Source organism: Nanorana parkeri, unplaced genomic scaffold (assembly GCF_000935625.1).
Source record: "Nanorana parkeri isolate BGI_ZX_2015 unplaced genomic scaffold, ASM93562v1 scaffold83, whole genome shotgun sequence".
In the NCBI taxonomy this organism is placed as follows: domain Eukaryota; kingdom Metazoa; phylum Chordata; class Amphibia; order Anura; family Dicroglossidae; genus Nanorana; species Nanorana parkeri.
In genome coordinates, this window is record NW_017306351.1 from 810,327 (window position 1) to 837,987 (window position 27,661).

Consider the following 27,661-nt stretch of genomic DNA (forward strand, 5'->3'; position numbering starts at 1 on the left):
GTTACTCAGGAAATGTCCTACAGTGACACAAGGTTTAAGAGTCACAGATTAGAACACATCAATGGAAAATAAGCATTAACAAAAAGTATTGTAGGAGTTTTATGATTTGTCTTAGCACCAAGTATGAACACCTGCTGAATTTGCCTGAGACACATATCTCTTTGGAGCTACAACTTTCATTTTATTTAACCAAGTATCAAGTGTTTGATTATTATGTAAAAAATATGCCATGCAATTACTCTGTAAACACTCTATTTTCATCAAGCATTATATCTGAGAATACAGAAATGTTGCACAGTCTTTCCATAGTTTAGAAATTGCTCAAGTCCAAAATAGATTGCTGTTTCTATTCACTAGGGCTGTAATGACCGCACAATGTGCTTTTATTTTCGGAAGTTTCCAAATTGCACACTATTCCTGCCCAAAGTGCAGCGAAATGTGGCAGGTTGTACTTCCCAGTATTTCACAGGGTTTCTGAAAAGGCTAATACCACTATACAGAGACTTCTTTAGCTTGGGTGGCGGGGGGCAGACATCATTCACTTCCACTTTTGCAATGCTGTTTGAGTGAAGAAATAAGACCTGAAATGTATATTGAAAAAAAAATGTTTATATGTTAGTGTCATAGCCTTGCAATGAGAAATATTTAAGAAATATACACTGAATGGCCAGATTAGTATGACCACCCCATCAGTTCTTCGTTGGGCCACGAGATGACTCCACGAGATGGCTTCGTTGGGCTGCCTCGTGACTCCACGAGATGTTGAAAGGTGATGCGAGCAATCTGACACTGCACTGTTGCCCTTCTGTTGTCTTGTACCAGTCTTGCCACTGTCCGTTCTGCCCTAACATTGACTAGTCGCTGACGGCCACAATTCGCACGTTCAGACCCAGATTTTCGGCTGACAGTCCAGTCTTTAAACACTTTAACTATGAGCCACTCTTGAACATTTAACGAATTCTGCTGTTTTGCTGATACTCGCTCCATGGCTCGCGCCAACAATCATCCCACGTTCAAATGCTGTTAAATTGCGTTGTTTACCCATATCTTCAGAAAAAATCACTTCTACTGTCGTGGTAAACAACATGCTTCCCTATTTATAATGGTCTGGCCCTCTAGCAACTTCAGCACAAAATTATAGCTAATTATAGCTAATTTGCCTACAAACGTCAGGTGGTCATAATAATCTGGCCACTCAGTGTAGAGTATTGTGCAATGCTTTTTCAGCATAGTACTTAATAAAGAGGAACTCCAGGATTTCCAAAAGTTAACCCTTTCAGTAGACTGACCTGCGCTGCATGGGTTAACTGCCCGTTTTGGCCTAGAGTCACAAAAAAAGAAAATATACTTAGCTGATTTTCAATCCCACCTGGCTTCTAGACTAGTCCCCACAGCCTCTTCTACCCCAGACTCCGGCAGCCTGAGGACCTGTTACGTCACCACTTTTAACAGGTCTAGTAGATGTGAAGATGCCAAAGGACATACCACAGCCAGAGTGGAGGGTGATAGAGATGAGCACTCACCACTGCAGGACTGAAGATCAGGTGAGTTTATCTTCCTTATTCCATTCCCTAGAACAAAACAAGGCTACCCCCACACTGCAAGGGTTAACTTGAAAATCCTTTAATATGAAGGCCCTGTTTACCCTTATAACAGCTTCAATCCCTTGTGGAATGCTGTTCAACAAGTCATGAATTGTGTGTAGAATTAATTTGTTTTACATAGTTACATAGTATTTGAGGTTGAGTAAAGACAGAAGTCCATCAGGTTCAACCTTTGTGTGTGTGGGCATGTTTTTGTGCGTGCGAGTCCCTGTGTGGTCTAGTATTTAAGAGTACCTGTACCTCTGTATGTTATGGACTCTGAGGAAGGTATCTAAATTATTTTTGAATGATTCAATATTCTTGCTGATACCACTGCTTGTGGAAAAGATTTCCACAAGCAGTGGTATCAGCAAGAATATTGAATCATTCACAAATAATTTAGATACCTTCTTCAGAGTCCATAACATAAAAAGGTACAGGTACTCTTAAATACTAGACCACAAAGGGACACGCACGCACAAAAACATGCAATGTAACCGCTCTAACTGAAAAGAAGCCCCTACTCCCTTTGTGGTTAAATCTTTTCTCCACCAATTTTAGGTGGTCGCCTCTGGTCTTTTTTAGGGAGTTTATAGTAAAAACAATTATTGCTGTTGTTCCCATCTCCACTAAACATTTTGTATATCAACATCATGTCTCCTCTCAATCGCCTCACTTCCAGTGTGAACAAGTTTAATTTTTATTATATTAAATAAAAAGTTATATACCCACCTGTAGATATTTTAAATCTGGTATTCCTGGAGGAACCCTCTTCAGCTTATTGTTTTGTAAGTGTATCTCTCTTATGTTTGGAATACTGGCAAAACTTCCATTTTCTACATCTTTGATTTTGTTGTTTCCTAATCCCAGCCTACAAAAGAAAACCAAATAAATGATTGTTTGTTAGTTTCTATAAATAAGCATTTTTTTTAATTACAAAAAATATGATTTTGAACATTCAAACATTGATCATTTATACTTTCAGTGCAGTAGTGTAGCACAATCTATTACCTATCTGTTAGTTGTAGGGTGCACAGATAAACCTTGTAAATTAAGTGTAGTAAAGTGTGCACTGCAATACATACTTTATTTCAGCCTCCAACCACAGCTCTTAGGCTACAGTTCCTAGACATGAGATACTGATATTTTTCTTCAACCCCTTCCTGTCCACAATCTGCATATTTTATGTTCCATGGCACAATACCTCATGCCGAGGACATTTGTGGGACTGGTAGCTTGCAATTCGGTTGTTAATGGAATCCAGGGCCCCCACTGACAATCAGGAACCAATCAGGGTGATTCTTCATGTGTGATCACTGTGTCGGCTCTGTCATAATGATCTCCTGCAGGCCGGAGGCTTCACTGACAAAAATGAAAGACTTCAGATGTACACTGCCACCCTCATGCTGCAGTGTTCATCAATGGTCAGATGCAGTTGAACTATTAAACATAATAAATTAAGTAATTTAAAAAAACAGGGCAGTTTTTTAAAAACTGTACTAAATAAAAACTTTATATGTCCTTCTATATGTAAAGAAACATGCTGCTAAATTTGACCTCAGAGGTATTAATGGTTTTGATCAGCGACTTAAGTTAACAATTTTCAACATGCCCAGAATTACTGGCCAACTCCAGACAAAACCTTTTTGTTTGTTTTCAAAATAATAGGGAAAGATTAGCACCTTTGTTGGGTTTTTACATAGTTAAACAGTAGGTTGAAAAAAAAGACACATTTCATCAAGCTTAAATAAAAAAACCAAAAACTGCATTCTGATAACTCTGATAACACACAGTTAATCCAGAGTAGGGGAGAGCTCAAATTTAATTTCAAAAACAGGTTCGGACCAATTGTGCTGGTTAGGGCATTTATTTTCATGCCAAACATTAACTAGATTCATTAGCAGCCAAACATCATGTAAAATAGTGACATTTGTGCTGTAATTATTTATAACAGCTTCCTCCTGTCAATAGTTGCTAGTGAGGCAGCAAGGGCCTGCATCTGCCATGCCCTCAACAATCAGTGAAATCACCTGGCTCATTCACTTACATGGCTTGGAATCCCTGCCCATGTAAGTAAAGCGGCAGGGATAATGGGGATTGCCCAAATAAGGGTATGACCATATTTAGTCAATGATGTCACCAATACTTCTTTGCTTATATTACAAAAGACAGCTATGGGAGCCTGCCATTAAGTGAGTGGCCATTGGTTGGGCAGCTTGGTGGGTTTTTTTTTTGCTGAGCATTGTGATTCACAAGGATCTGCATCACTGGATGAAGTGATTGACAATGAATGTGTAGCTTGGAACTTTCTTTTGGATTTTTTATTTTTAAGTAAAGGACTTTTATTTTATTTGTGAATAATTTGGGGTACTATGTATGTATGTATGTATGTATGTATGTATGTATGTGGGAGTGGGGTCAGCATCTAGAAAAGCTTCCAGATTGTGATTAGTACCAATGTTGTTTTTGCATGGAGTCCTCCCTTAAGAACCATACCAGACATGAAGGGCCGGGTATGCATTTTGGGAGGGGCCCATTAATTTTTGTTTTGAGGGGGTGGAATAAGGATCTGCTAAAAATGAAGGGAATTTCCAGAAACTTTGTTCACAAAGTTCAGTGTCTGGGAGCTGTCATTTGCTCCAAATTTAATTACATTTTTTTCCTAGTAAGTGTCAGTTGTGTTGTAGTACGTTGCACACTGTGTACAGATGTTCCACTTCAGAGGTACGTTCAGGGCATCCCCCAACACATGTTATTTAAAGAAATTGTGCATTTTAATGTTGGTATTTAAGCATTATTAAAATCACTGCTTCAAGCCAAATGGAATTTTTAAAACTTTTTTTGCTTTGATAAATGTCCTGTGTCTTCTCAGCTCCCTGTGCCTGTTGTTTGTCAATCCCTTGTCTATTAGCCTACAAAATGTCCATTAATGATTTATGAGATTTGTCACCTGAACCTAAAGTGACACTAGACCTATATTAAAAAAAACAGTACCTTTAAATTAGGGCTGCGGAAATTAACGATTAATCCTTCGATTAATCGTTAATTTTTTTGATCGATCAAAATTATTTTGATCGATCAAAGTTCTTTTGATCCATACTCACCTCTCCGCCGGCTTCCGGGTCTTCCGTTGATGTCCGCGATGTCACCGGACTCCTCCCCCCTTCCACAAGTGGCTCTGTCGGCTAATCCGTCGATGTCCGTGACGTCACTGGACCCCTCCCCCTTTCCTTCGTTAATATGCTTCCTGTGCTATCTGCCATCATTTCAGGGGAGTGCTCTCTCCCAGCTCCCCCTAACCCCCCTCCGTGGATGGGGGGGGAGAGGGCACCTCCCTGAAACAGAGGGACACCTCCCTGAAATTGCTTATTTCAGGTTGGGATCCCTGGCATTGACCTATACACATACAGCACAGCAATTAATTAAGTAATTAAATGAACTAGGATCACACTAATCCAGCACGTTATTATTCTGAGTTGCCCCACTCAATCGGCGGCCATATTGAGTGGGGCACGTGAGAATAATAACGTGCTGGATTAGTGTGATCCAAGTTAATTTTATTACTTCATTGCTGTGCTGTATGTGTATAGGCCAATGTAGTTGGATCTGTATGTGCGTTATAATTAATCGAAATTAATCGATTCATCGATTTAAAACAATTTTGATTAATCGAACAGGAAAATTTTAATCATTACCAGCCCTACTTTAAATGTAGCTAGCTGTGACCTTTCTAATGGCAGCTTCAGACAGAACATCCATAAACATCATTTTAAAACTGTACAACTGTCACTTCCTTTATGTGGGTGATAATGTTGCCCTCTCCTCTGCTATCTCCCAACATAGGCTAAAGCAATATGTGCTGACACCCAGCAGCAGGACATAAAAAATTGCCATTCAAAAAATCTCCACCCACAAAGCACGGCTGCGGCGGACCAGCCTGAAGTACACAGGCACAGATCATGCGGCTGGCACAAAGACATCTGAGAATTATAGATTCTTCAAAGTGGTGCATCTGACCACAACTGACATGTACTGCTTGCTTCCACAGACAGGCATTGATGGGAAATGATTTTCCATCGGGGGTGTGCAGAAAACAACATTTATTATGTAGAAATACAGTATGTTTTTGTCACATTTAAAGACTTTTAATCAGTATAGTACATTATGATGGCTTGTGACATTAATTTAACAAGGAGCATTTAGTGTCACTTTGAGTAAAGTTTGCTGTACCTGCCCTGAACAGAACCCAGGTGCATATGGCTCTTCCCTAATCAAAACAAAGAAGAAAAATGTGGTCCAATTGCTCCAGTAGAGGGAATACAGTTCTTTCCTGGCCATTAGACAGCCCCCTTACTTGGGTTCCCCTAGCCTTTTGGGTAGCTTCTCTGGCCATTCCTATTAACCGCCTCACTTCTCCCTGATGTCTACACAGCATCCAACCACTCAGTATGGCAAATACTACACCCTTTAAACATTTAGACCAATATATGTTTAGATCCCATGAACAGGATGGGAGTTTAAAGTTGTTCAACCAACCGGTTCCAGAGGCATGGACATGTATGTTGGTAGACTTTGCCAAAAAATAAACAAAAGGAAATTTTTCTTAAACTGAGTTGGGATAAGGTCAGGTTTTGACCAAAACCAAGCTCATCCGAAACCGAAAGAAAGCTGATAGGCAAAATCAGCTGTGGCCGAGAAATCCTTTGCTTTGCAGCTGCACAAAAGCAAAGTAGTGGGATAGTGGTGACAACATTGACCTTATATACAACAATGGTAATATTTGGTTAATGACAATGACCTAATGTGGCCATATAAAAACAATGTAATATGGCCATATATATATAAGGTCACTGATGTCACAAGAATTACACCTGTTTGGGTACCTGCAGTTACAAGGCAGGGAATGTCCTGGCCACAGCTGAATGGGTCAGCACTGTCAGCTTCCTTCTGGGTTTGGATGAGCTTGGGTTCTTTCCAAACTTGGCCTCATCCCTGCCATCTGTGCATGAGCAGTAAAGGCTTTTAAAGTAGGAACTTTAAAAGCCTTTACTGCTCATGCACAGATGGCAGGGGCAGCCTCACAATTGCAGGTGGGTACAAGTGGCCTGTACTTGACAAGCTTTTCCTGCTGAAATAAACAATACAGCTACAACAGCATATGATCTTGGTATAACCACTTCAGGGTGACAACATATATATCTGTACGGCGGCCCTGAAGTGGTTAATAGTAATCAGACTTGATGTAAACTCATTAAGGGCAGGGACTGATGTGAATGTAAAGTGCTGTGTAAATTGCCAACGCTATATAAAAAAATACCAATAATATTAATTTTTAAAAGGAGTATCCTTGGAAATTCCTATACTCCTCTGAGCCATCCAGAGGCTGTACGTATTTGCAAGGATTATTATTTTATAAATAAACCCATTAAAGTTATTAGATATGCATCCAACGCTCTGTTTTAGTCATTTACTTCTTGCCAGCCTGCCCCCTGTTTCCTACAGTGCTATCCTCTGTTTTTCAGTTTACTACTCTCATTTGATTACTTTATTAGCTTATATTTACTATCTCTGTCGTGGATGGTGGGTGTGGGGTACCGAGGTAGTACGGGGACAATGGGGGATGAAAATGTGTGAGGTATTATTATCCATCGTTCATCCTTAGAAAACAGCCAGCACGTTGGCAGATTGTTGTAAGAACCCCAAAAGTTTCCCCAAATTTGCAGACACAAGGTAGCACTCGTGAAAATGACACAACACATGCACTTACTAATATCTAAGCTCTCGCCACCAAAAAATTGCAGGCTCGTGGGAAATCCTGCTCCTGACACTTTTAGTTAATACACTTTGTTCTCAAGCAGACTGGCATACAGACATAAAGACTGCAAAGTTAACAAAGCTAGGCGCTATTAGTTGTGCAGTTACTACAAACACACATTCACAGTCTCCTGAAGTATTGGTGGCTACCACTAGAGGGAGGCAACCTCAAAGTTAGCTGGCTATACACAAACAGGTAGATGCAAATCTCACATACAATCTGGTGCACTAATGTTGTGTGGCAGCCTAGAACTGGCCATACACGCTGATTGTACAATCTTTTTTAGATTTACCAACAACTATGTAGTGCAAGGGCCTGCCCAATTAGATTGATACTGATTGCATAGTTAAGGTAGGTCCTCATACTACATAGTTTTGGTACATCTAAATTTGATTGTACAAAGATTGTAGAGTCAGGTTGTAAAGTGTGTGGTGACTTAAAGTAGTATTAGACAAACAAAAAGATACCTTGTCGCACTCCTTACCGGAAAAACACAAAGTTGAATAGGGGGGGGGTTGCTTGTAGTGACCTGCGGATGGCGCCACCACACAGTATAAAGATGAATAAATGTCACCAGCAATTGGTGACATGACGTTCCAAAAAAACAAACTCTTTGGACTGCAGCCATTGACAGCCATTGGACTGCAGCCAATGGCAGCCAATGACAGCCATTGCTGAGCCTGATGAAGGTGACCCTGCGTGGCTAGTTTTGGTGACATGCGTTCCAATGAACAAACTCTTTGGACTGCAGCCATTGACAGCCATTGCTGAGCCTGATGAAGGTGACCCTGCGTGGCTAGTTTTGGTGACATGCGTTCCAATGAACAAACTCTTTGGACTGCAGCCATTGACAGCCATTGCTGAGCCTGATGAAGGTGACCCTGCGTGGCCCCGAAAGCGCTAGTTTTGATGACATGACGTTCCAATAAAGAAACTCTTTGGACTGCAATATTGGTGGTGTGCTGGTGACATTTATTCATCTTAACGTAGTATTAAACACTCAAACTTTTTTCAATAATGAATCCAGATCAAAGAAATATATGTTGCGCAGCAAGGTGTTTCTTTATAATTTCCCCTGAGCACTTACAGTCATGTTTCCAAACAGCTCCAACTCTCTTGTAGAAGGGAGGAGGGAGGAAGGAGGAGGGGGGAGCAGGGCAGGGGATTGCCCTGCGACGCCTGTGTGTTTGTTTAGACACACACAGCTTACTAGCACACAAAAAAGTGGCTCCATAGGACTCTGCAAGGGAAAGGGGACACCCTAAAAGAGGATATAATCACCAATGCTCTGAGCACCAGATTCTGCAGGAAGGTAAAACTTTTAAACATCAAGATGCAATATCCTTTGTAAGTGATTAACACACACACACACACACCCCTGTCTGCAATTACATTGGCCCTCTCCACAACAACTGCAATACAGTTAAAAAGAGGACACAGCCACATGATGCGATTTTACATAGATCAGCAATGCCTTACATCCAAGATTATAGGCACTAATTATACAATACAGCTATGAACACAACAGTCCCTTCAGATCAATGCATTCTTTAGAGCAATTAAAAAAACAGCCTTTTCATTTATTTATTTTTTACTGCTTGTAGTTACTGTCTTTGGCAACCCGCCATTTGTTTTGGATTTTTGCCATTCTGGTTTCCTTCTTAGAGCTTTTATTGTATTCTTTTAACTTTCAAATGATGAAAGTGTTCCTTTGGTTTTATATTTTTTTTAACATGCCCTTTTCTTATTGTTTATGTTTTTTGTAAAACATTGTAAGTGATCCACAGGAGTTTTATTTTTAGCCCTTTAAACTTATTGTCCATGGGAAAACATTTTGCATTGATATTTCCTCCAAGTCAGTACTGGAAACTTGGCTCTCCTAAAATGAAGTGTTTTTTCCTATCCAGGATGGACTTGTTGATTATATCTTAAATTAAATAAAAAATGGAGGTGCATTAGAGTCAATGGCATGCCACTACCCGCAGTGCGATCGGACGCGTGGAGTATTTTTTGCATTCACAGTGGAACGGAAAGCAGGTAATTTTTTGCCACCCGTTCGATCGCACTGCGTGTGGGGGGCGTGGCTGCTGTGCCATTGACTTCAATGCACTGCCACTCCCCTTCCCACTCCAGAACGAAGGGGGAAGTTTAGTGAGTGATTGCTGTGCGTTCCAGCAGCTACTGCTCTGGAACGCTCCGCAATTGGTGTGAGCAAGCCCTCAGTCTTTCTTCCTCACTCTGGCAGTTCAACAGTTCACTCCACATCCCCTCTCTCTCTTCCACATTTCCTCCTCCACTCTTTTCCACCTCCTTTTCTCCTCCAGCCATTCCAGTGATTCAGCACACCTCGCTTGGACCTCACACAACATCCCCTGAACCCTGGCTCCAGGGAGACATCAAACCACTCAGTTGAGGAGATCCTGGTGACAATAATTATCCTACCAGTCATCATAAGATAATCTGCTATGTCAAACAATTGTCTAGGACTATCTGCATTACCATCACCCTCCCTACTAAATATGTTATTGGGAGCAGTAACATCTATGGCTGTCATCTATGAGTTTTCCATCCCCATATCTTTGCCCTCACTTTTTTTTTAAAGATGCTCTACCAGTCACTCTAGCTACAGTAACCCAGCTGCCTACGTGAGAAACCACTCCACATCTACCTCATTAATTGCTTGCTGTCTGTGTTGCTGTTATGAAGGATTTCTCTCACTTCCTGTCTAGAACATCAAGTAAAGCCAAGCATAAGTTCCTAATGTTCTTCATTCTATCCAAAACTAACAAAAAGTACTGTCTGAACTTGCATGTAATCAGCAGACTTTAAACAAATTTTACAAAGAACTAAAACATGTGATTTCCAAACAATTGTTATTGTTAACCATATAATTGTTATTTTCTCATTACTGAAATTGTCTATGATGGGAAAAAAAGTTGTTAAGACTAGAGAAATGAACCCTATGAATTGTTTGTTTAGCATTCAACATTTATGTGCTAAAGTGAATACTGATAATAATTCATTGTAGAACAGCATATTTACTGTGACTTCAAATCAGTACTGGACCCACTAGTTCACAGCAACTATGTCCAAATGTCTGTAACTTAGCATCAGCTGGCGCTAAAATTAAAACTCATACAATCATTCCAATGCATCATGTTCAAAACGATTGATATCTACAAAAGTATAGAAATCTATTTACACAGACAGCAGATATGTATGTTAAAAGGTGAACTCATCAGTCCTTGGCAGTGCCCATAACCAGGAAATATTTCCTGTATTTAACAGGAAAATATAGTATGTTTTTTGTTTGTTTGTTAAGTTTAAGAATTAAAAAAATAAATGAACAAATACTTTTTTTAGTCAGGAAAATATGAAGTATTGCAAGCGAATAATTAATTTTTAGCATTTGAAGCTCTGAGCTATTCCTTTTTGTACAAAAAGCCTGCTCGGAGAGTAGCCTTCCGTAGCTGGTGCTGAAATAACACCTACTGCTTAAAGTGTATTTCCAATTTTGCAACCAAATTGGGTTAACACCTATTTTACATTTGTTACATGTTCTCATTCACATAGCATAAGGTTAAAAAAAAAATGCTTCTTGCAGTTTAAACTGCTTTTTTCTTGGGTTAGGGTTTTAATGGCTAACATTTCTACTTTCTTATCTTTCTTTGCAATGTTAGGAGAGACTGTGAGGAGTGAGAGGTCTACGGTGGTTTGTCCATTGTATGTTAATTAGGTGAATGAGAGAAACAGAAGGCTCATATTTCAGTCCTAAGCCTGTACAGTAGGACAGATCAATGTAAAGGTGCTGAGAAAAACCTGGAATCGTCCATCTTACCTGCTTTAACCACTTGTTGACCGGGATGTTTATACCCCCTTCCTGACCAGGCCATTTTTCACTATTCAGCGCTGCGGTACTTTGACTGACATTTATTCCGTCATGCAACGCTGTACTGAAATTAATTTTATACCATTTTTTTGGGGACAGCTAGAGCTTTCTTTTGGTAGTATTCAATCACCACTACGGATTTTTTTTTTTTTACTGTATAATAAAAAAACTGTTCTCCCTATAAAACATTTATTATTACCCAATTTTTTGGTAAAATAGACACCAAATATGTCAAGCTTTAAAATTGCGCGCACCCGTTAAATCGCAAAAAAACACCATACTCAAAATTGACCATAGCCGACGCTTTAAAAGCTTTTACCGCTCATCAGTTTAGTGTTATCAGTGATTGATGACCCTAGAATTATTGCTCTCATTCCGAAGTTCGCGGCGATATGTAACATGTGCGGCGCAATGGATGTAATCGGCGTTTTTCCATGTAGGCGTGCTTGACGCATGTTTGCGTGTGCATGTGGAGGTGGGGGACTTTAATTATTTTTTTATTGCTTTGATATGGGATTTTTAATTTTTTCACTGAACTTTATTGCTATCACTTAGGGAGCAAACAAGCTCCCTATGTGATAGCCAATTTTCAGTGACAGGTCCTCTTTATGGAGACATCAGGGGTCTTTAAGACCCCCAATGTCACCTAGGGACACCCAGAGAAGCTGATGAAGCACTGATCTGCTTCACCAGCTTCTCTCCGGTTTCTGTACCGGATAGTGACACTGAATGCCGGCAGTGATGTAATACACATCACTGCCGGCATTCAGAAGAGGAGAGGAGATCAAACGGAGCTCGAGTATTGAGCTCCGTTTGATCTCCGGCCACAGAGCTGCTGTGCTGGTCCCGGGCTCACACCGGGAACAGCAGAGCCCGGGATCGCCAGCAGCGGTGGCGACGGGGGGCCCGCACACCCGACCGCATATTACAAGCGATCGGGCGTCTCTACAGATGCCCGAATGCTTGTATGTAAACAGCCATCGCTGGCTGTTTACATTCAAAGTCGGTTTCCCACTCGTGCCCGCCGCCTAGGGAACAGGATAGGACGTCTAAAGACGCCCACCCGCCCTCAAGAAGCCGCTGTCCGGCCGTTTAATTACAACGGCCGGACAGCAGGTAGTTAACAAAACATCAAAAAGATAAGAAATATTTTTTTTTATTGTTTTGTTTAATGCTATGTCAATAGGTTCACATAACAAACATATAGGCAAATTTGACTGCAAAAGTGGAAATACACTTTAATAGGTCAAAGGAAAGGCAAAGTCCTTCCCTTTCTGCCTTGCGCATATGGCCTTGTATGGATTTTAAATGAGATGGAAACAGAAAGTGTGCAACCAATATTCAGAATGCTCTACAAAAGTAGTGTTATGGGTGCGCCTTTTATTAAATGAATATTTGTAAAATGAAGGATTTTGAAATCTATTTAAAATGATATAAAACATCAATTTATGCACTGAAAGAAAAAACAGGAAAGTTCCAAAAATAATATTTGATGTTACCTCTGAAGTTGTTTGTAACGTATGAGGTCCTCCTGTTCTATGGATGATATTTTATTGTGATCAAGATGAAGCTCATAGATAGATGATGGCAAGCCTGTATAGAAATTGAAACCACTCTTTTTAGCTGGAATGGAAAACTTACTCATCAATACTCATCAGTCCTTTTTTTTTTAATCAAAGGTTTTCTACACTTAACAAACATAAAAATAAAGGAAACCTTCTTCTCCCACCTTCCTTCCTGTACCCTAGCTCTGATTCACACATGAGCATTTCGTAGCTTGAGGCTCAGAATGTTCAGTAACCAAAATCCCATGCTTTAAAATTGTGCCTGTTCACATAAGACTGTTCAGACGCCCATAGTTTGATGTCTGAGGCTCAAAAAGGCACATGAGCTACTTTTAAAGCACTACCTTTTTGGCTCCATAAACGTCATTGGAAGTGCCTGAAAAACACTGGGAAAATATTTGAAAGCACCTGGAACTTAGTGTGTTTCGAAACAACCGTCAACTTCCTCTAGAACCTAGTTTTTTGTTGGCTAAAACAAAATTGCTTAAGCCTGAATATGTCTGAATAAATGTGCAAAAATGCACACATAAAAAGACTCCAACATTGCCTGAGAATGCTCATTCTCAGGTGTGAACGCAGCCTAAAAAAAGGATTTGGTACCAAGATACAGAAAGCTTGTAGTATGTGATAATAGAAAGTAAGACCACGGAATACAGCATAAAGCAATTCACTGGGTTTATTTTACTCTGCCTGATTGAAAATACACAGGTTTTGTTTTAAGTTTGTGTCTTCAGTTTTAAATAAAGTAATTAAAATAAAACTCTTTATTTACAACTATGCGTCTTTATTCATAATATATTCATAATATAATTTTGTTATTTCAAAAAGACTTTTTAAAAGCAATAGTCTATCCAGTGTAGAACTGTATTGGGCTTTATTAACATATTCCAGTAACAGAATCAGTAGGGATATCTCCACATCATGTAATAAGGTGGCCCAGTTTTGTCCACATCTGGAGAGTCAGTTTATCCCCAAGTAAATAGTTTTGTGGGATGTAATATAATCTATGGAGGATAAAGAGCTGTGTTTGTTTGTGTGAGGGTAATAGTGAGACTTCAGGGATGTTCTCTATTGTCCTCCATTGCTCTTGTGTTAGATAGTCTATGTCCTTATCCAACTCTTTTGTGTACCATAGGTTGTATTTTGTCTGTATGGCTGATATTAGGTGGGTATAGATTTTGCATAAGAGGTCCTTTTTCATTTTAATTGACTGCACTATCAGTGATATTCGTGGGGAATCATCCACCACATTCACTAAGCTAAGTGGAAGCTTCCCCTGCAAGGTGAACAGCCTATTCGTCTTTAGTAAATCAACCCCTTCGTGTTGTATTATAGTTTTCATTATTGACTACATTTTTTGTTGAAGGGCTGAAGTGTGATAATAGTGTTCCCTTTGCAAGTTATCTGCTTCTAAAGGCCCCTTTCAGACCGTCCGATCAGGAGGGGATACATGAACGCATCCCCTCTGTTTCTACACAACTTTCACACAATTAATAAGAAATTTCTCACACGCAGCATGGAGATTCTTAGATTTACATTGAAAAACACATTTTGCTGCTACTCCTGAGTATGAGGATACCACATATGTGAGATTTTTTAATTATGTACCTAGTAGAAAGAATAGGTTACCAGCACTCAGATTGATTTAAATAAGTCCTTTTTATTGGACATACATTGGGTCTAGGGGTACTAAACCTATCCCTGGCCACTTCCAGAGTATGTCTAAGTATATGTTCAGGGTAACCTCTGTCCCTAAATTTATCAGACATCTTTTGTAATTGTGTTTCACAATCAATGGCATCAGAGCAAATGCGCATAACCTGAATGAACTGAGAGATAGGCAATAAATCCCTCAGTCCATCCGGGTGTGCACTGCTATAGGACAACAACGTATTGCGATCATTATGTACCTGACATTGCATCTCATGTTTCATAAAAATCAAACACTATTTTATATATATAAAAACCAAAAACAGTGCACTGTAGTGTTTGCTTCTGTATGAGTGGTCAGGGTATATAGCTTATTGTAGCTTCATCTACAGCAAACCCCATTCCTCCACTACAAGGAAGTCATCTGGTACTTTGCTGACCCCAGGAATTATACACAATTGTCCTGGAGTATGAAGGCAGACAAAATTGATGGCCTGATGGCCTAGCCTAACTCTCAAAGTTTATAGCTTGCTGATCCTGTTGGTTGGAGCAGGGACGTATGCGAGGCAAACAAGGCATTTGCCCTGGGCAGCACTTTTCCAACAAAAATGCCGCCCCAAAACAGTTGGGCAAGCCGGGCTGCACAGAATTCAGCAACCTCGGCTGCTTAATCGAGGAAGCAAAGGCGGCGAGGAGGAGCCGCAGTCTATGTTGGGCTCTGCAGGATCTGTGGTGGGCTCTGCAGGGTCTCAGGGGGGCTTTCAGGATCTGTGTTAGGCTCTGTGAGGTCTATGGTGGGCTCCACAGGGTCTCAGGGGGGCTGTGCAGGATCTATGGTAGGCTCTGTCGAGCCTACCACAGACCGTGCACATTTCCCCTGAAACCCTGCACAGCCCACCTGAGACCCTGCAGAGCCCACCTGAGACACCAGCTTTCCTGCTACGCTAATAGCGGAACATTCAAAAGCTGGATATAGCATGTGCGCTGTATCCAGCGACTGACAGGTCACGCATAAAGTAAAAAACGGGACTTTGCAGGTAAAATTTAGTGTGGGGGGTTTCGTCTTGCCTAGGGTAGCCCTAAACCAAAATACACCATTAGTTTGGGGGGGTGGAGCCACCAACATTATGTGTGCTGCCATGTAGGAACTAAGAATAAAGGTTTTGGCTATGCATACACTTAGAGTATTTCCTATTTACAATATTATTTTTAAAACAGCATGATAAAAGTTTGCATTTCAATAGCATAAAAACGGTGGCATTTTCAAAAGCTGGTGAATTATTAGCACCTCACTATTGGAGATACATAGTTAGATAGTTAGTCAGCTTGAAAAAAAGACACAAGTCCATTGTGTGCCTTGTGTTTAGACAAATTGCAGCTCGTGGCTTTTATATGTATATCGCCCTCTAGTGATTGGAAGTAAAATAACACAGGTTTAAAATATGTTCACATATTGCTTACAATGTGAAATCAGCTACCAACCTTTTGGGATAGATGTAAGTTTGGCTTCTGCAATTCTTATGTGATAAACTGTCAATCCTTCAAATGCTCCTGGCTCAATTCCTTCATTTTCAAGCGGATTTGCACTCATTTCTGCAAAATAAATTCTATCATTAGCAATGCTGAATAGATATATTTTTGTATTACAGGTTTTGCATCAATTTATTACTATTAAGCTATTTTGGAGGTTAAAGCAAAACTCTAGTCTAGATGAAAAATCACTGGCGCCAAAAAACTCTAGTCTAGTCTAGAAGGATCAAACAGCTGCCAAAACTCAACTGCACAATACTCTTACTAATTGAGCCAACTTTTCCCTTAGTATGCTAAAATTAGTAGTATCCTTTTGCCACACCCATATGTCAAGGGTGTGGCAATATGGCACCATCTTTAAACCTTCTGCTTGCCTTTCATCCTAGATGCTCAAAAGACTGTGCCATCAAAGTCTACCCTTGGATTGCGATGGTTTGTGCTAACATGTGTGTGATGTCACTCAGCAGAGAACTTCACATTCAAGAATCTCAGCTATGCCAGGAACTCTCCATGGGAGCGATTGTGCAGTCCACTGCCCTGATTCTAAAACTTGCCCAGCATGAGGCTTAAAGCTTTACACAGAGGAGAGCCTGCCAGAATAGTAAATAATAAGGCAAGCTCTGATATGGGAGGAAGTTAGGGAGGAACAGACTAAAGTTTTGCTGTAACATAGCCCAAGAAAGCTATTTATTGATTGCCAGAATTCCCAATAAGCAGCACATATGTTTCTTGATTTTATTTAATAAATTGCTGTGCCTGATAAAACTGACCTTTAACTTTGAACAATGCACATATAAGGAAGTTGCAATAAAACTGCAGTTTAGCTGGCAAAACATATATTCTACAATATTTTTTTTATATCTCACTGACATCTAATTTTTATATGCTTTTATTTTAAGTGACTACTTATTGATTTGCTTGTCACATTTCATTGCTATTTTATTGATGGGAAGGGACCCTAAATTCACAGTTTGATAATGTTCTAATGTATGGTGATAGAACATGAGCACATTGAAGATATAAACAAATAGTAGACACACCAGCTGATATATAATGGTAATATCATTATGTTTTGCAGAAATAACCCAGTTTCAGAGTAAAACTTGTGGTGGAATTGGACCGTCTGCATTGCCAGACAAATGTAGGCCCTGTCAAGACACAGAGCCCAGTATTCACCTGTGCACCCCACAAAGAGTAATGAATGTTGCTTCAGAATGGTTCTTCAGTTGTGGCTCTCTGATAAACCCTCACTGGCTATAGCTGAGAGTAATTGGACAAGCAAGAGGTCAGGGTTAGGGATGAGCTCAGGTTCGAAACAAAAATAAGATGCAGATTTCAGCATATTATTGCAATTTAATTACACATGAGAGGTTGGGAAAACAGGAGTAGGTATCCTAGGATAATTGCCATAGTTAAAAAGGAGTTTTGGCCAGTTGTTATGCACAGATTCAGCCCACAGTTTCAGAAACATGGTTGTCATGCACAGATTCAGCCCATGGGCATAGATCTGCCCAGCTGTCCTGTTGGTTCAAGATGTAGAAGCAAAGGAACTGCTGCATGATCTAGTTAGCCATCTCTATTTGCCTACTGGACTGCAGATAATGATGAAAATATCGACTGAATATCCAGAAGCTGAAAAAAGGAGGTGAATTCTATCCAAAATGATGCGCTTATGCAGGTGAAAAATCTCCTGGAAAAAAGTTCTAAGCAAGCCAGGTGTGGTGGGAAAACTTTTAGAGGTTAATCAGTGTGCCATTTAAGTGGAAAAAAAAAATACTGTGTATCCTTCAATCCATTCATGGGAATATGTGACCACGACTGTTCTAGCACAGGCAGGGGGAAATAAAGGGCCTGCGCATAAATGCCTAAAAATGACATTTAAGCAGAGGATTGGCAAGCAGCAACAAATTTAGAAATGTATTTTTCTAGCATTGGCTACCAATAATTGTAGGAAAAAAATCTTAATATCTCCTAGTGGAGATTTTGATGGATTTCTATTTTAGAACAATGGCCTTACTGGATGTTATCTGGCTAATTTTCACTGGGGAGATATAAGAAATATGCAGGTAGGGTCGATAATGAGCTGGCTTTGGGCAAGCCATTCCATCTTAAATTAGTGGTGTAAAGAATTGACTTTCACATAGTTGTCTGCTGGCTGGTATGTGAAAACAAAGTCAAATGTGGCAAAACATTAGGCCCAACAAAACGGTTAAAGATTCACCATTTGAGTTGTGGGGAGGTAAAGTACATTTTTGTGGTTCATACAGAATGTTACTGGGTAAATGGTTCCTTCTAAAAAGTGACCACTCCTCAAGGGGCAACTTCACCTAGGCAATCCCCAATCCCCAATCCCCAACAGAATATAGTCCTATCCTGCCGAAGTGAAATAACTCCCCAGGAGAAAGATTTCCAGAGGAGTTCAGTTGAAAAAAACTGGCCCTCTCTTAAAGTGGATGCATCTACCTCAAGAAAAAGTGGGCTTGAGGTGTCAGGGTGCTGCAAGACAGGAGTACAGGAAAAGGCTTCTTTCAGAGAGAAAAATACTCTTGGCCTCTGTAGACCAGTTCTTACAATCTGTACCTTTCCTAGTGAGGATGGTGATAGGTGCAACAATAGTGCAGTAGTCTTTGATAAACTGCCATTAATACTTGGCAAAGCTCAGCAACCTCTGAATAGACTTGAAGCTTTGTGGGAGTGGCCAAACTCCAACGGCTAAAACCTTACTAGGATTTACACGAAGACCTTTTGCAGAGGTCATATCTCCCAAGAATATGAACTACTCAAAAGGACATTCCTCTAGCTTGGCATACAGTCCATTGTGATGGAGGCACTCTAGGACCATCTTAACATGTGCCTGATGGGGCTGAAGAACCTAAGAATAGATCAGGAGACTGTCTAAATATATGATGGTGTTTAAGTATAACAGAAGCCAAAAAATTAAACTCTACAGGGGTATTACACAAGACAAAGAACATGATAAGATTTTCATATTACCAATCCCGCGTATTAAAAGCAATCACCCTTCTTAATGCAATTGTAGGTCCCCTTAAATTAGGTTGTAGGTCCCTTACAAATCCAGCTCGGAGTAGATCAAAGCACCTGCAGTCAACCAAACAGCTTCCAAATTAGTAGCAGATGCCACTTGCTTTTTTACTGTTATTTTGTTTAATCCCCTGTATTCAATACAAGGACATAGAACCCATCTTTTTTGCCAACAAAAAATAATAATGCTGCAACTGATGACATTGTGACCTAATCAAACCCCACTCCAGGAACATTTTAATATATTCTAATATTGCGTTAGCCTCAAGCAGAGAAAGGGGATACACCTGGCCCCATGGAAGGGTGGGGAACAGGGAGCATATTTATGACATGAGGGCAGTAAATCTGTAAGGTCTTGGCTTGTTTTTTTACTGAAGATATCCATGAACCCTAATATAATTGAGGTAGTTGAGGCTCAGCAAATGAGCAGGACACATCTTAGGGATTCAGTGTTGAAAGGACAGTGGCACTCCAGCGCAGTTTATCCTGAAAAGTTATTGACCTTGAGACAAAAAGGAAAGAAATGCGAGTGATTTTGTGGAGAGAGTTTGGCTAATTGACCTGCATAGGTTCCTAAGGAAGAGTCAGGGAATGCTGGAAATTTAGAGGCAGGTAAACGGATCACTAAATCTGTTGTTATTTCCTGAAACCTGTCATCCTTATAGCAGAGGTAAATAAGATCATCCTGGGTAGTAGGGATATCATAGCTGCCTAATGTATCCTTAATGTGGTCCGATAAGCCTAACCTACCATCACCAAATGTCTGTGAAGGTTCTCATTCATCCAGGTCATGGTATATCTGTAAAAAAATAAACCAAGGCAACTCAATTCAGAATAACTTGTACAAAAATGCTCATCGAATAAATAAGGTGAATGTTACTCCAATCAACATAATCTGTTAAACATAACCAGCATAGGGTCAGAGTCCTCATGAAGGTAAGATGCTGATTGCATTTGCATAATTGATGATTATGTTTATTGGAGCAACATTCACCATATGTATTCCCAGATAAATTTTATACAATTCATTCTGAATTGAGAAACCTAGTCAGATGACCAGCGGAACATCTTCAAGAAAAATACAGCAAGCCCAGTTGCCTTTATTTTTTTTTTACAGATATACTACCACCAAAGGCTTACAATTTCAGTCCAACACTGATGCTGAAATGTAGAAGAATCTAGCATACTCTTTGGTCATATGAGACCCTTGCTGTGGCTGAATTGTCTCAGAAATCACAGAGAAATCATGGGTGGGTTCATTGAAAACCTTCCTGAATTTTTTGAAAAACTCTTTGTGAAGTGAAAATACCATGGCCAATGCTTGTTCAGAGAATAAGGAAATAATGTAGAGGGCTTTTGTCCTGTCAGGTGGAAAGTTACCTGGAAATAACAGAAATTGAATATGGCACTGATTCATGAAGCCTTGGCGGAGGTGGGGTACCCAGGAATAAGGAACGGAAGAGGGCACCCACAGTGATGAAACAGCAGTTGACTCAGCTACCTGACCCAAGACGGGTGCTAGACCAGAGGATGGGGGAAAAAAACTTTGTAATGGGTTTGGGAGCCAACAGCTGAATGAAATGCTGGAGCATTTAAGAAATCTTTTTCAACTTCTCATTCTTTTGGACACAAATAATAGATATCACTGAAAGTGTTAGTAAAAGTGTTAGTAGACTCCATGGGCCAAAATTGATCACTAGGTTTTCACAAACCAGTTTTATCCTAATATTTCTGTTTTGATGTCTGACTGTTTGTGTTTCCTACTTTGATGATAAACCTACAATCGAATAGACACTATTGAGGGCCAAAATTACTTTGTGCAGTGGGACAATGCAAAGTGTTAGAGCTGCAATTTCCTGCTGCAAAGGTGAGTGGGTTAGGCCCAGTCTCCCTGGTGGCAGCAGTGATTTATTAATGATGTTTTCTTTAGCAGCCAGTCCAATTATGTTTATGTTAGTACAGGTTGGCAAACGTAGAAACATCTGATATTCTTTTTCTTGTGTTTAAACATAACACATTGAGTCATGAGTATACAAATTCTAATTCTATTATGATGGGTTTAAAAAAAAGCTAAGTAACAAAACTACTTAATTGATACCAGAATACGCAGCAATATAAAAATCCCAAAATGCTAAAAGTGGGGAAGTAGTTACAGGCAACTTTGTGCTGTAGCAGTAAATCAAGCCCTACAGGGAACCTAACTTTAACAACAGGTGCTTAAAAAGTAACTCCACTTTGGTAGAGAAAAAATGAGTCCCCTCTGGGTGATTAATGTACATTGCAAGGACTTTTTAAAGAAGAACTCCAGACATGAACAAAGTTAACCCTTGCTTGTTTTGGTCTAGGGGCTGGATCTAAGAAGATATGCTCACCTGATTAATAATCCCACCTGGCTGCTAGACTGGTCCTTGCAGCCTCTTCTCCCCTGGGCTCTTATGATCTAAGCCCCGCTGACATCATCACGTCTAATGTAGTTGCATTCATCTGCATTAGACACGAGGATGCCGGGAGGCATAACACAGCCAGAGCTGAGGGGAAAGAGGTGAGAGCTGACTGCCGCAAACTGAGGATCAGATGAGCATATCTTCAGTATTCCAGCTCCTAGAGAAAAACAAGCAGTTAACCCTTGCAGTGCAGGTGTAGCCCCACTGCAAAGGTTAACTTTCTTTTAACAAACTTTGTTCCTACCTTTTTCTGTTTTGAAGGATAAGCTGTTTTTAAGGCATCTGGTAGACTTTCTATGTTCTGATGAGGAAAGCTGGAGTATCTGCATCTCTTTTGAAGTAATTAACCCTTAGGAAGTATCTCACCATTGTCGTCAAAAATAACATTTCCATTGCACGGGATGCCTAAAATGTTATTGTATCTTAGTGCAGACATCTGTCAAAATCAGCCAACCAATCTTACAGAAGCAAGAAATTACATTTATGGGGCTGTGTACAGAACACCTTCAGGTCACCATATGCATTGATTTTTACCTGTGGCAATCAGGTCAAGCACATTAAACACATGGTGCATGAAACGTATCGCAGTAGTAGAGGTACACAACTTTAGTCCTTAGGGCGAGGTTACAATGTAGGACTTATCAGCCATATTATACAATCTATAAAGCTATTGTCAAAAGTTGAACCTTGAAGGACCCCAGCCTATAGGGTTCTCGTCGTAACACATTAGGACCTTATACTGAGTGGTGTAGGGTAGATGAGATGTGGCTCATCTTCACCTAGTGCAGTAGCAGTCAGAGAAATCAGGATACATTTTTTTTCCCCCTTCAACTGGGCTCCTGATCTATATCCCCCCTGCGGAGTGGGCTTGGTTTGATCTATCACGTGATTACTGACGTGAAACATGACGTCAAATGCCCAATAAGGTTATAGACTTTTCCCTTACAATCACCATCAGGGGACACTGTTGTTCTATGTAAAAATTGGGAGCATTTCATTTAATTACCCTTTGTCTATTCATTTAAGAAAGAGAGAGAAAAAAACTCTTTAGAAATTCTTATCTCTTGTAGGGAGGCAAAGAAAGTAATCAACCAGCCCCATACAGGCTAGCGCCGTCTTACTTGATGTGCTTCTGAGACCCCAACAATTTACGATCGGAGGCATGTTTATACTAACATTCCGATCTCCTTCTCTGACCATCTCTTGTTTAAGGAAAATGAACTTATATTCACCTCATAGCACATAGACAAAATGGCTACTAGTATGCCCATAGACACATTTGTAAAATGACATGTTTAGGCCTGTGAAATTGATTCTTTTTGGCCCAATAGTTCTGACAGTAGAATGGTGATACTAGCAACAATGTAACAAACATGACATGGGGAGACATAGGAGGACAAAACCTTATACAAGGGGCATAGAGGAAGGAGAAAAGAAAAGGAGAAGAAGAGGGTTCTAGACCGTATCATTTGGTGGAGGAGGCACTCAACGGTAAGGCTAAGAGGAAGGCATTAAATGTGACATAGCCGCCGGGAGACAGTTGAGTTAAAGAATTTATCAATCCACGGGGACCTTCATTTATATTTTTTTTAAAGTGGAGCTTCTGTTTTTGCTTGAAATGACTCACAGTTCAGTTCCTAGGCTTTTTACTTTTTGCAAAAATTAATAATGAGAAGCTTGGAAATACAGTAATATTCTATTTTGGATGCTTTAATATTTAATTTTAAAGATCCATGCTATAAATCATGAAGTGCTTCTAATTTCACTATGTTTTGTTCTGTTGCAAAAGTCCATAATGGTTCAGATAAATAGCAGAATTGTTAGTAAAACAAAGATTATGCATCTTACCAATACCTATAGGTGCAATTACTTTTAAAAGCTAGTATAAACAGTGTGAAGTCTTGTTATTTCATGATTTTCTGCCATTTTATACCATGCTTGGGGGACACACTTACCTAAAACATGTAAGGATGCCATTCCTTTAAAAGAATCCTTTGGTACTTTCTTAACTTTGTTGTCATGAATTCTTAACTCTGCCAGAGATTTGGGAAGGTTGGAAGGGATCTCTGTGAGCTGGTTGTGTGAAAGGTACAGTCTGCGAAGCTTGTTTGTAGACTGGAATGCTTTTGGATCAATCTTGTACAGCTTGTTGTTGTTCAGAAACAAAGCCTGCATGAGCATCAAATTCATATGATAAAATAAATGTTCAAATGAATACACTTAATGCTAACACAGTTAACACAGCAGAAGTTAAACACTAACTGCTGCTTTAGTATAAAAAATAATCTTGTGATAAACTGTAGATTTTGTCTGGTGTTCTGTTGCACTAATTGTCCTGTCGAATATATTATTTAAAACTTTAGATTGTCAGATTTGAACTCTGTGTGAAACTAGTGTAAAATGTACCTGTGCCCAGGCATTGCACAATACATATTTAAATTTTTGATCAAATATGCCCTCAGTCACCTCTGTAGCTATAGGCATTGTAGAGAAATTAAGTTTCAAAGTTCACAAAATAGGCACTAAAATCTCAGATTTTTTTTCTGTGACAGCAGATCTCAGCAGTCTGCCAATCTTCGAATGTAAACAGCCAGCAAGTGTTTCTAAGCTGTTAGAAACTAATGAAAACCCAACTTCCGAGTCATTGTTGTGATCTTTGAGAATAATTAGTTTACAGTACAAGTACCTTGAGAGGTGAGTGTATTATTTGAAAGTTGAACTCCAATTTTAGATACCATAGTGTTTTTGCCAACTGCATCTACAGGATCTCTGCTTTCAGAAAAACAATTTTTGGGGGAGTTTTAAGTAGTCTGCAGGCCTAGAATGTACATTTTAACGTGTGTATCTGAAAACTGAAATGGTTTAATAACACTATTATTTGAGAAAGCTTTAAGCATAGGAACTTACTGAGAGAGAGGAAAGGCCCTCTAGATCTTTCTCCTTGACTTCTTTTATTTTGTTGTTTTGGAGGTCTAATAGCCTTGTGTCAGGAGGAATTTTGTTTGGTATGGAGGTCAGCCCTGTTGATCATATGCAATAAATGTTATAAATGTTAAAAAGAAGTCTCAACACTCATTGATCATATACTGTATATAACATGGTTTATACTGAAAAGCATGGCAGTGTGTATTCTTGGCTAAATTTATGTTTAGGTTTTTCACAGTGAATAAATAGTAACATATATTTCAGCAAGAAATACATTGTGACCTACAACAATAAGCAGCAAGAAATCGATTGTAGCCTAGAATGCACAGTACAACGTTTTAGCATTAAATGTAATAACAGACCTAAAGTCCAACTTTGTGCTCCCCCTTTAATTAACACCCCTCCCATCTTGTGGCTCTCACTGGCAGTGTTTTTTTCTTGCTGCTTTGATTAAATATTTGCATTTTCTGAAGTCTTCAAGGTAGTCATATGATACAATAAGGTTCCCTTCATCCTCACCTCTTTTGTTCTGAAGAAACAATGGTTTGTTTCATCATGTCCTTTCCAGATAAGAACAGGAGAGTCAGCTTTTATAATTAGAATCTGAACAAATGTCAGTGTTCTAATGAGGATTTCTTTAGAAGTAAGTAAGCCATCGGTCTTGTTCCAATGGGCTTCAGCTTGTATAAGAGCAACATATTACTTCTTTTAATGCAGCCCATCTTAAAATTCGGTAGGTGCTAGCAAATTGTAGTGAAGGCATCAATAAAACACGAAAGACTTGAATTACTAAACTGTGCATAGCATGGTGCTAAAGTAAAACTGGGACATACAGAGGGGAATTTATCAAGACTGGAGCAGACAAAATCTGGAGTAACTGTGCATGGCAACCAATCAGCTTCTGTCTTTCATTTTCAAATCTTAACTGAACAAACTAAAGAGAGAAGCTGATTGGTTGCCAAGGACAACTGCTCCAGATTGTGTCTGCTCCAGTTTTTATAAACACCCCCACCCCAAGAATTTACTACAGAGTCAAGTTAAATAAAGTGTACAGGTGTTTATTTTAAATCTTTAGTCATGTAAAGAAGCAGCTGTCCCTTTTTTTCATTTTCAGGCATTAAAGAGATTATGCACACCACTCAGTTCCTCATGCTACTTTCCCTGTCCTCTGTGCTGAAATGTTTAGATGCAATGCTATGTTTCTGTATATTTTGTTTAATCACTGCTACCACTAAAATCTGCAACATGGATACTAAAAAAAAATCTGACAAGTTTTAGCTTTACCCCACTTTACTAAAGAAAAGCATTTTAATTTCTGTCTGTGTTGATATTGAGGAGTTATCCTCCCTTCTTCATTGTCAGCAGGACAGAAAGTAAGGGTAAATCTCTAATGGAACCCTGGACAGCAGCAAAACACCTGACAGGGGGTTGAATCCTTCCCCACTTTATTCAAAATTAACAAAAAAGAAGTTTTTGCTAGACATACACTTTAATTGTAATCTCACCCATGGTAACTCCCACAGGGTTAGCTTCTCTGCTTTTGAACATTACATTGTGCAGATCATTACCTTTTCACTTTTGCTAAATTTATTAAATGATTTAGCAGTATGTCAATGACTTTGGATGACATGAAATAAAGTGCCTATAGACATTCTGTGAGTGATCTCCAATTTGGATGCAAAGTGACCTTGCTGCATTTTAGATACCTATGATAGTCCAGGTGCCTTTGGCAGATCTGAAATAGGAAAATAGATATTGGCTAATTCAGTCACACGGCCTATTGTTTTATGATATACAGTAAGTGCTAAGTATATCTGGCATGCATGTAACAGGATTTTAGGGCTCCATTGCTACTTCCCAAGTTAGAATTATGTTGTAATTTTCACTGACACTACTTGATTTCCACAGGCATCTTTGTTTCACCCTTAATTCCATTAGTTAAGGGCCTTTTTTTAAGGTAATGTCCAACCTTGAGGTTGCTGGGCAGGTTCTCTGTCCATATTCCTTATTTACTTCATTGTATAATAGGTCAGAAGGGTAGAGTCTGGTTGGTTGGTGGCAAGAGATAGAGAATTAGGAGGGACTTTATTTCTCTGAGAGAGCCCATAGCTGTGAGGATGCTTACCCTTCAGGGGAGCGAGGAACCACACCCTGTTGAACAAGGATGGAGTGGCAGTGGTACTCTAAATTGATGAAGCAGAGAGACAGTATGTTGTATTTGCAATATTTGTAGTGGGCACCGAGTTCTCCCAATGATGCTATTGAAGAGCATCTTGCCTGTGATGGAACTGCTTTGAATGTTTACAGTTTTTTGTTGGTTGCATCCTGTTAAGTAAAATAAACTTGTTTAAGTAATGACCTCCAGCCTGGTCATTTTCTTATTATGGGGATATCTCTCAAGAGGAGATCCTGTTTGTGAGGAAGAGAGGGGAAGAACACTTTAGAGGTTGTCATGTTGAAGTAATCAGGTTCTTCTTCTCGGAGGCCTCAGTTTGGATTACTTCAGTATCCCCCCAGCGACCAAGAGTATGGGGAATCTAAAGTTCAGCCATCTGGTCTTCGACCACCCTAAAATGTGTTATTACTGCTGTCCCGGAATAAAATGGGTTAACACTGAGTGGTGCATGTAATACCCCCATTACATTCACATGAACCTGAATACTAATGAGATTTCAACTTGCATGCATATGTATTCTCATGTGAGAATTGGCCAACTAGGCTACTCATTAGTTGGATAGATTAGGCCCTAAATACTTGAAATGTATTACTGACTTTAACATGAAGAAATGTTTATGTAGTCCTGTCAAATCAGTTTAATTGTACTCTTAACATTAAAATAAAAAAAAGTACTGCTCACAATTGATTAAAAAACAAGACATTGCTATTATGTCTTACCAAGGTCAGAACACTGGACCACTCTTAAAAAACACTGGCATCCAAATGGGCACGATGGAAATATTTCAAATGGTGGTGGAGTAGCTTGAAAAGCAAACTTATTTTTAAACAGGGAGTTGTTGTCATCATCTTCATCACTATCATCTTCCATATCTTGCAGCATTAAGTCAGTTAATGCCATGTACTTTGGAGGTAATTTAAATGGCTTAGCAGAGCAGAATGCCAGCAAGTAGAAAAGCACATATCCCCTCATTTTGTTGAATTAAGTGCAATCCTGTAATAGAAAAAAAAATGCATATATTTGTAACATAGAATGTGAGTAT

At 39.5% G+C, this 27,661-nt stretch overlaps 1 protein-coding gene across 1 annotated transcript; it reads right to left on the reverse strand.

The window, feature by feature from the left end:
* Positions 1 to 159: 159 nt before the first annotated feature.
* Positions 160 to 27,611, reverse strand: ASPN (asporin). Its single transcript, XM_018552306.1, has 7 exons — positions 27,339 to 27,611; positions 24,426 to 24,538; positions 23,474 to 23,687; positions 15,985 to 16,095; positions 12,787 to 12,880; positions 2,316 to 2,454; positions 160 to 581 (listed from the first exon to the last, which is right to left on the reverse strand). Exons 1-7 carry the CDS (start codon positions 27,589 to 27,591, stop codon positions 384 to 386), a joined length of 1,122 nt encoding a protein of 373 aa, XP_018407808.1. The 5' UTR covers positions 27,592 to 27,611; the 3' UTR covers positions 160 to 383.
* Between the last annotated feature and the right edge of the window lie 50 nt (positions 27,612 to 27,661).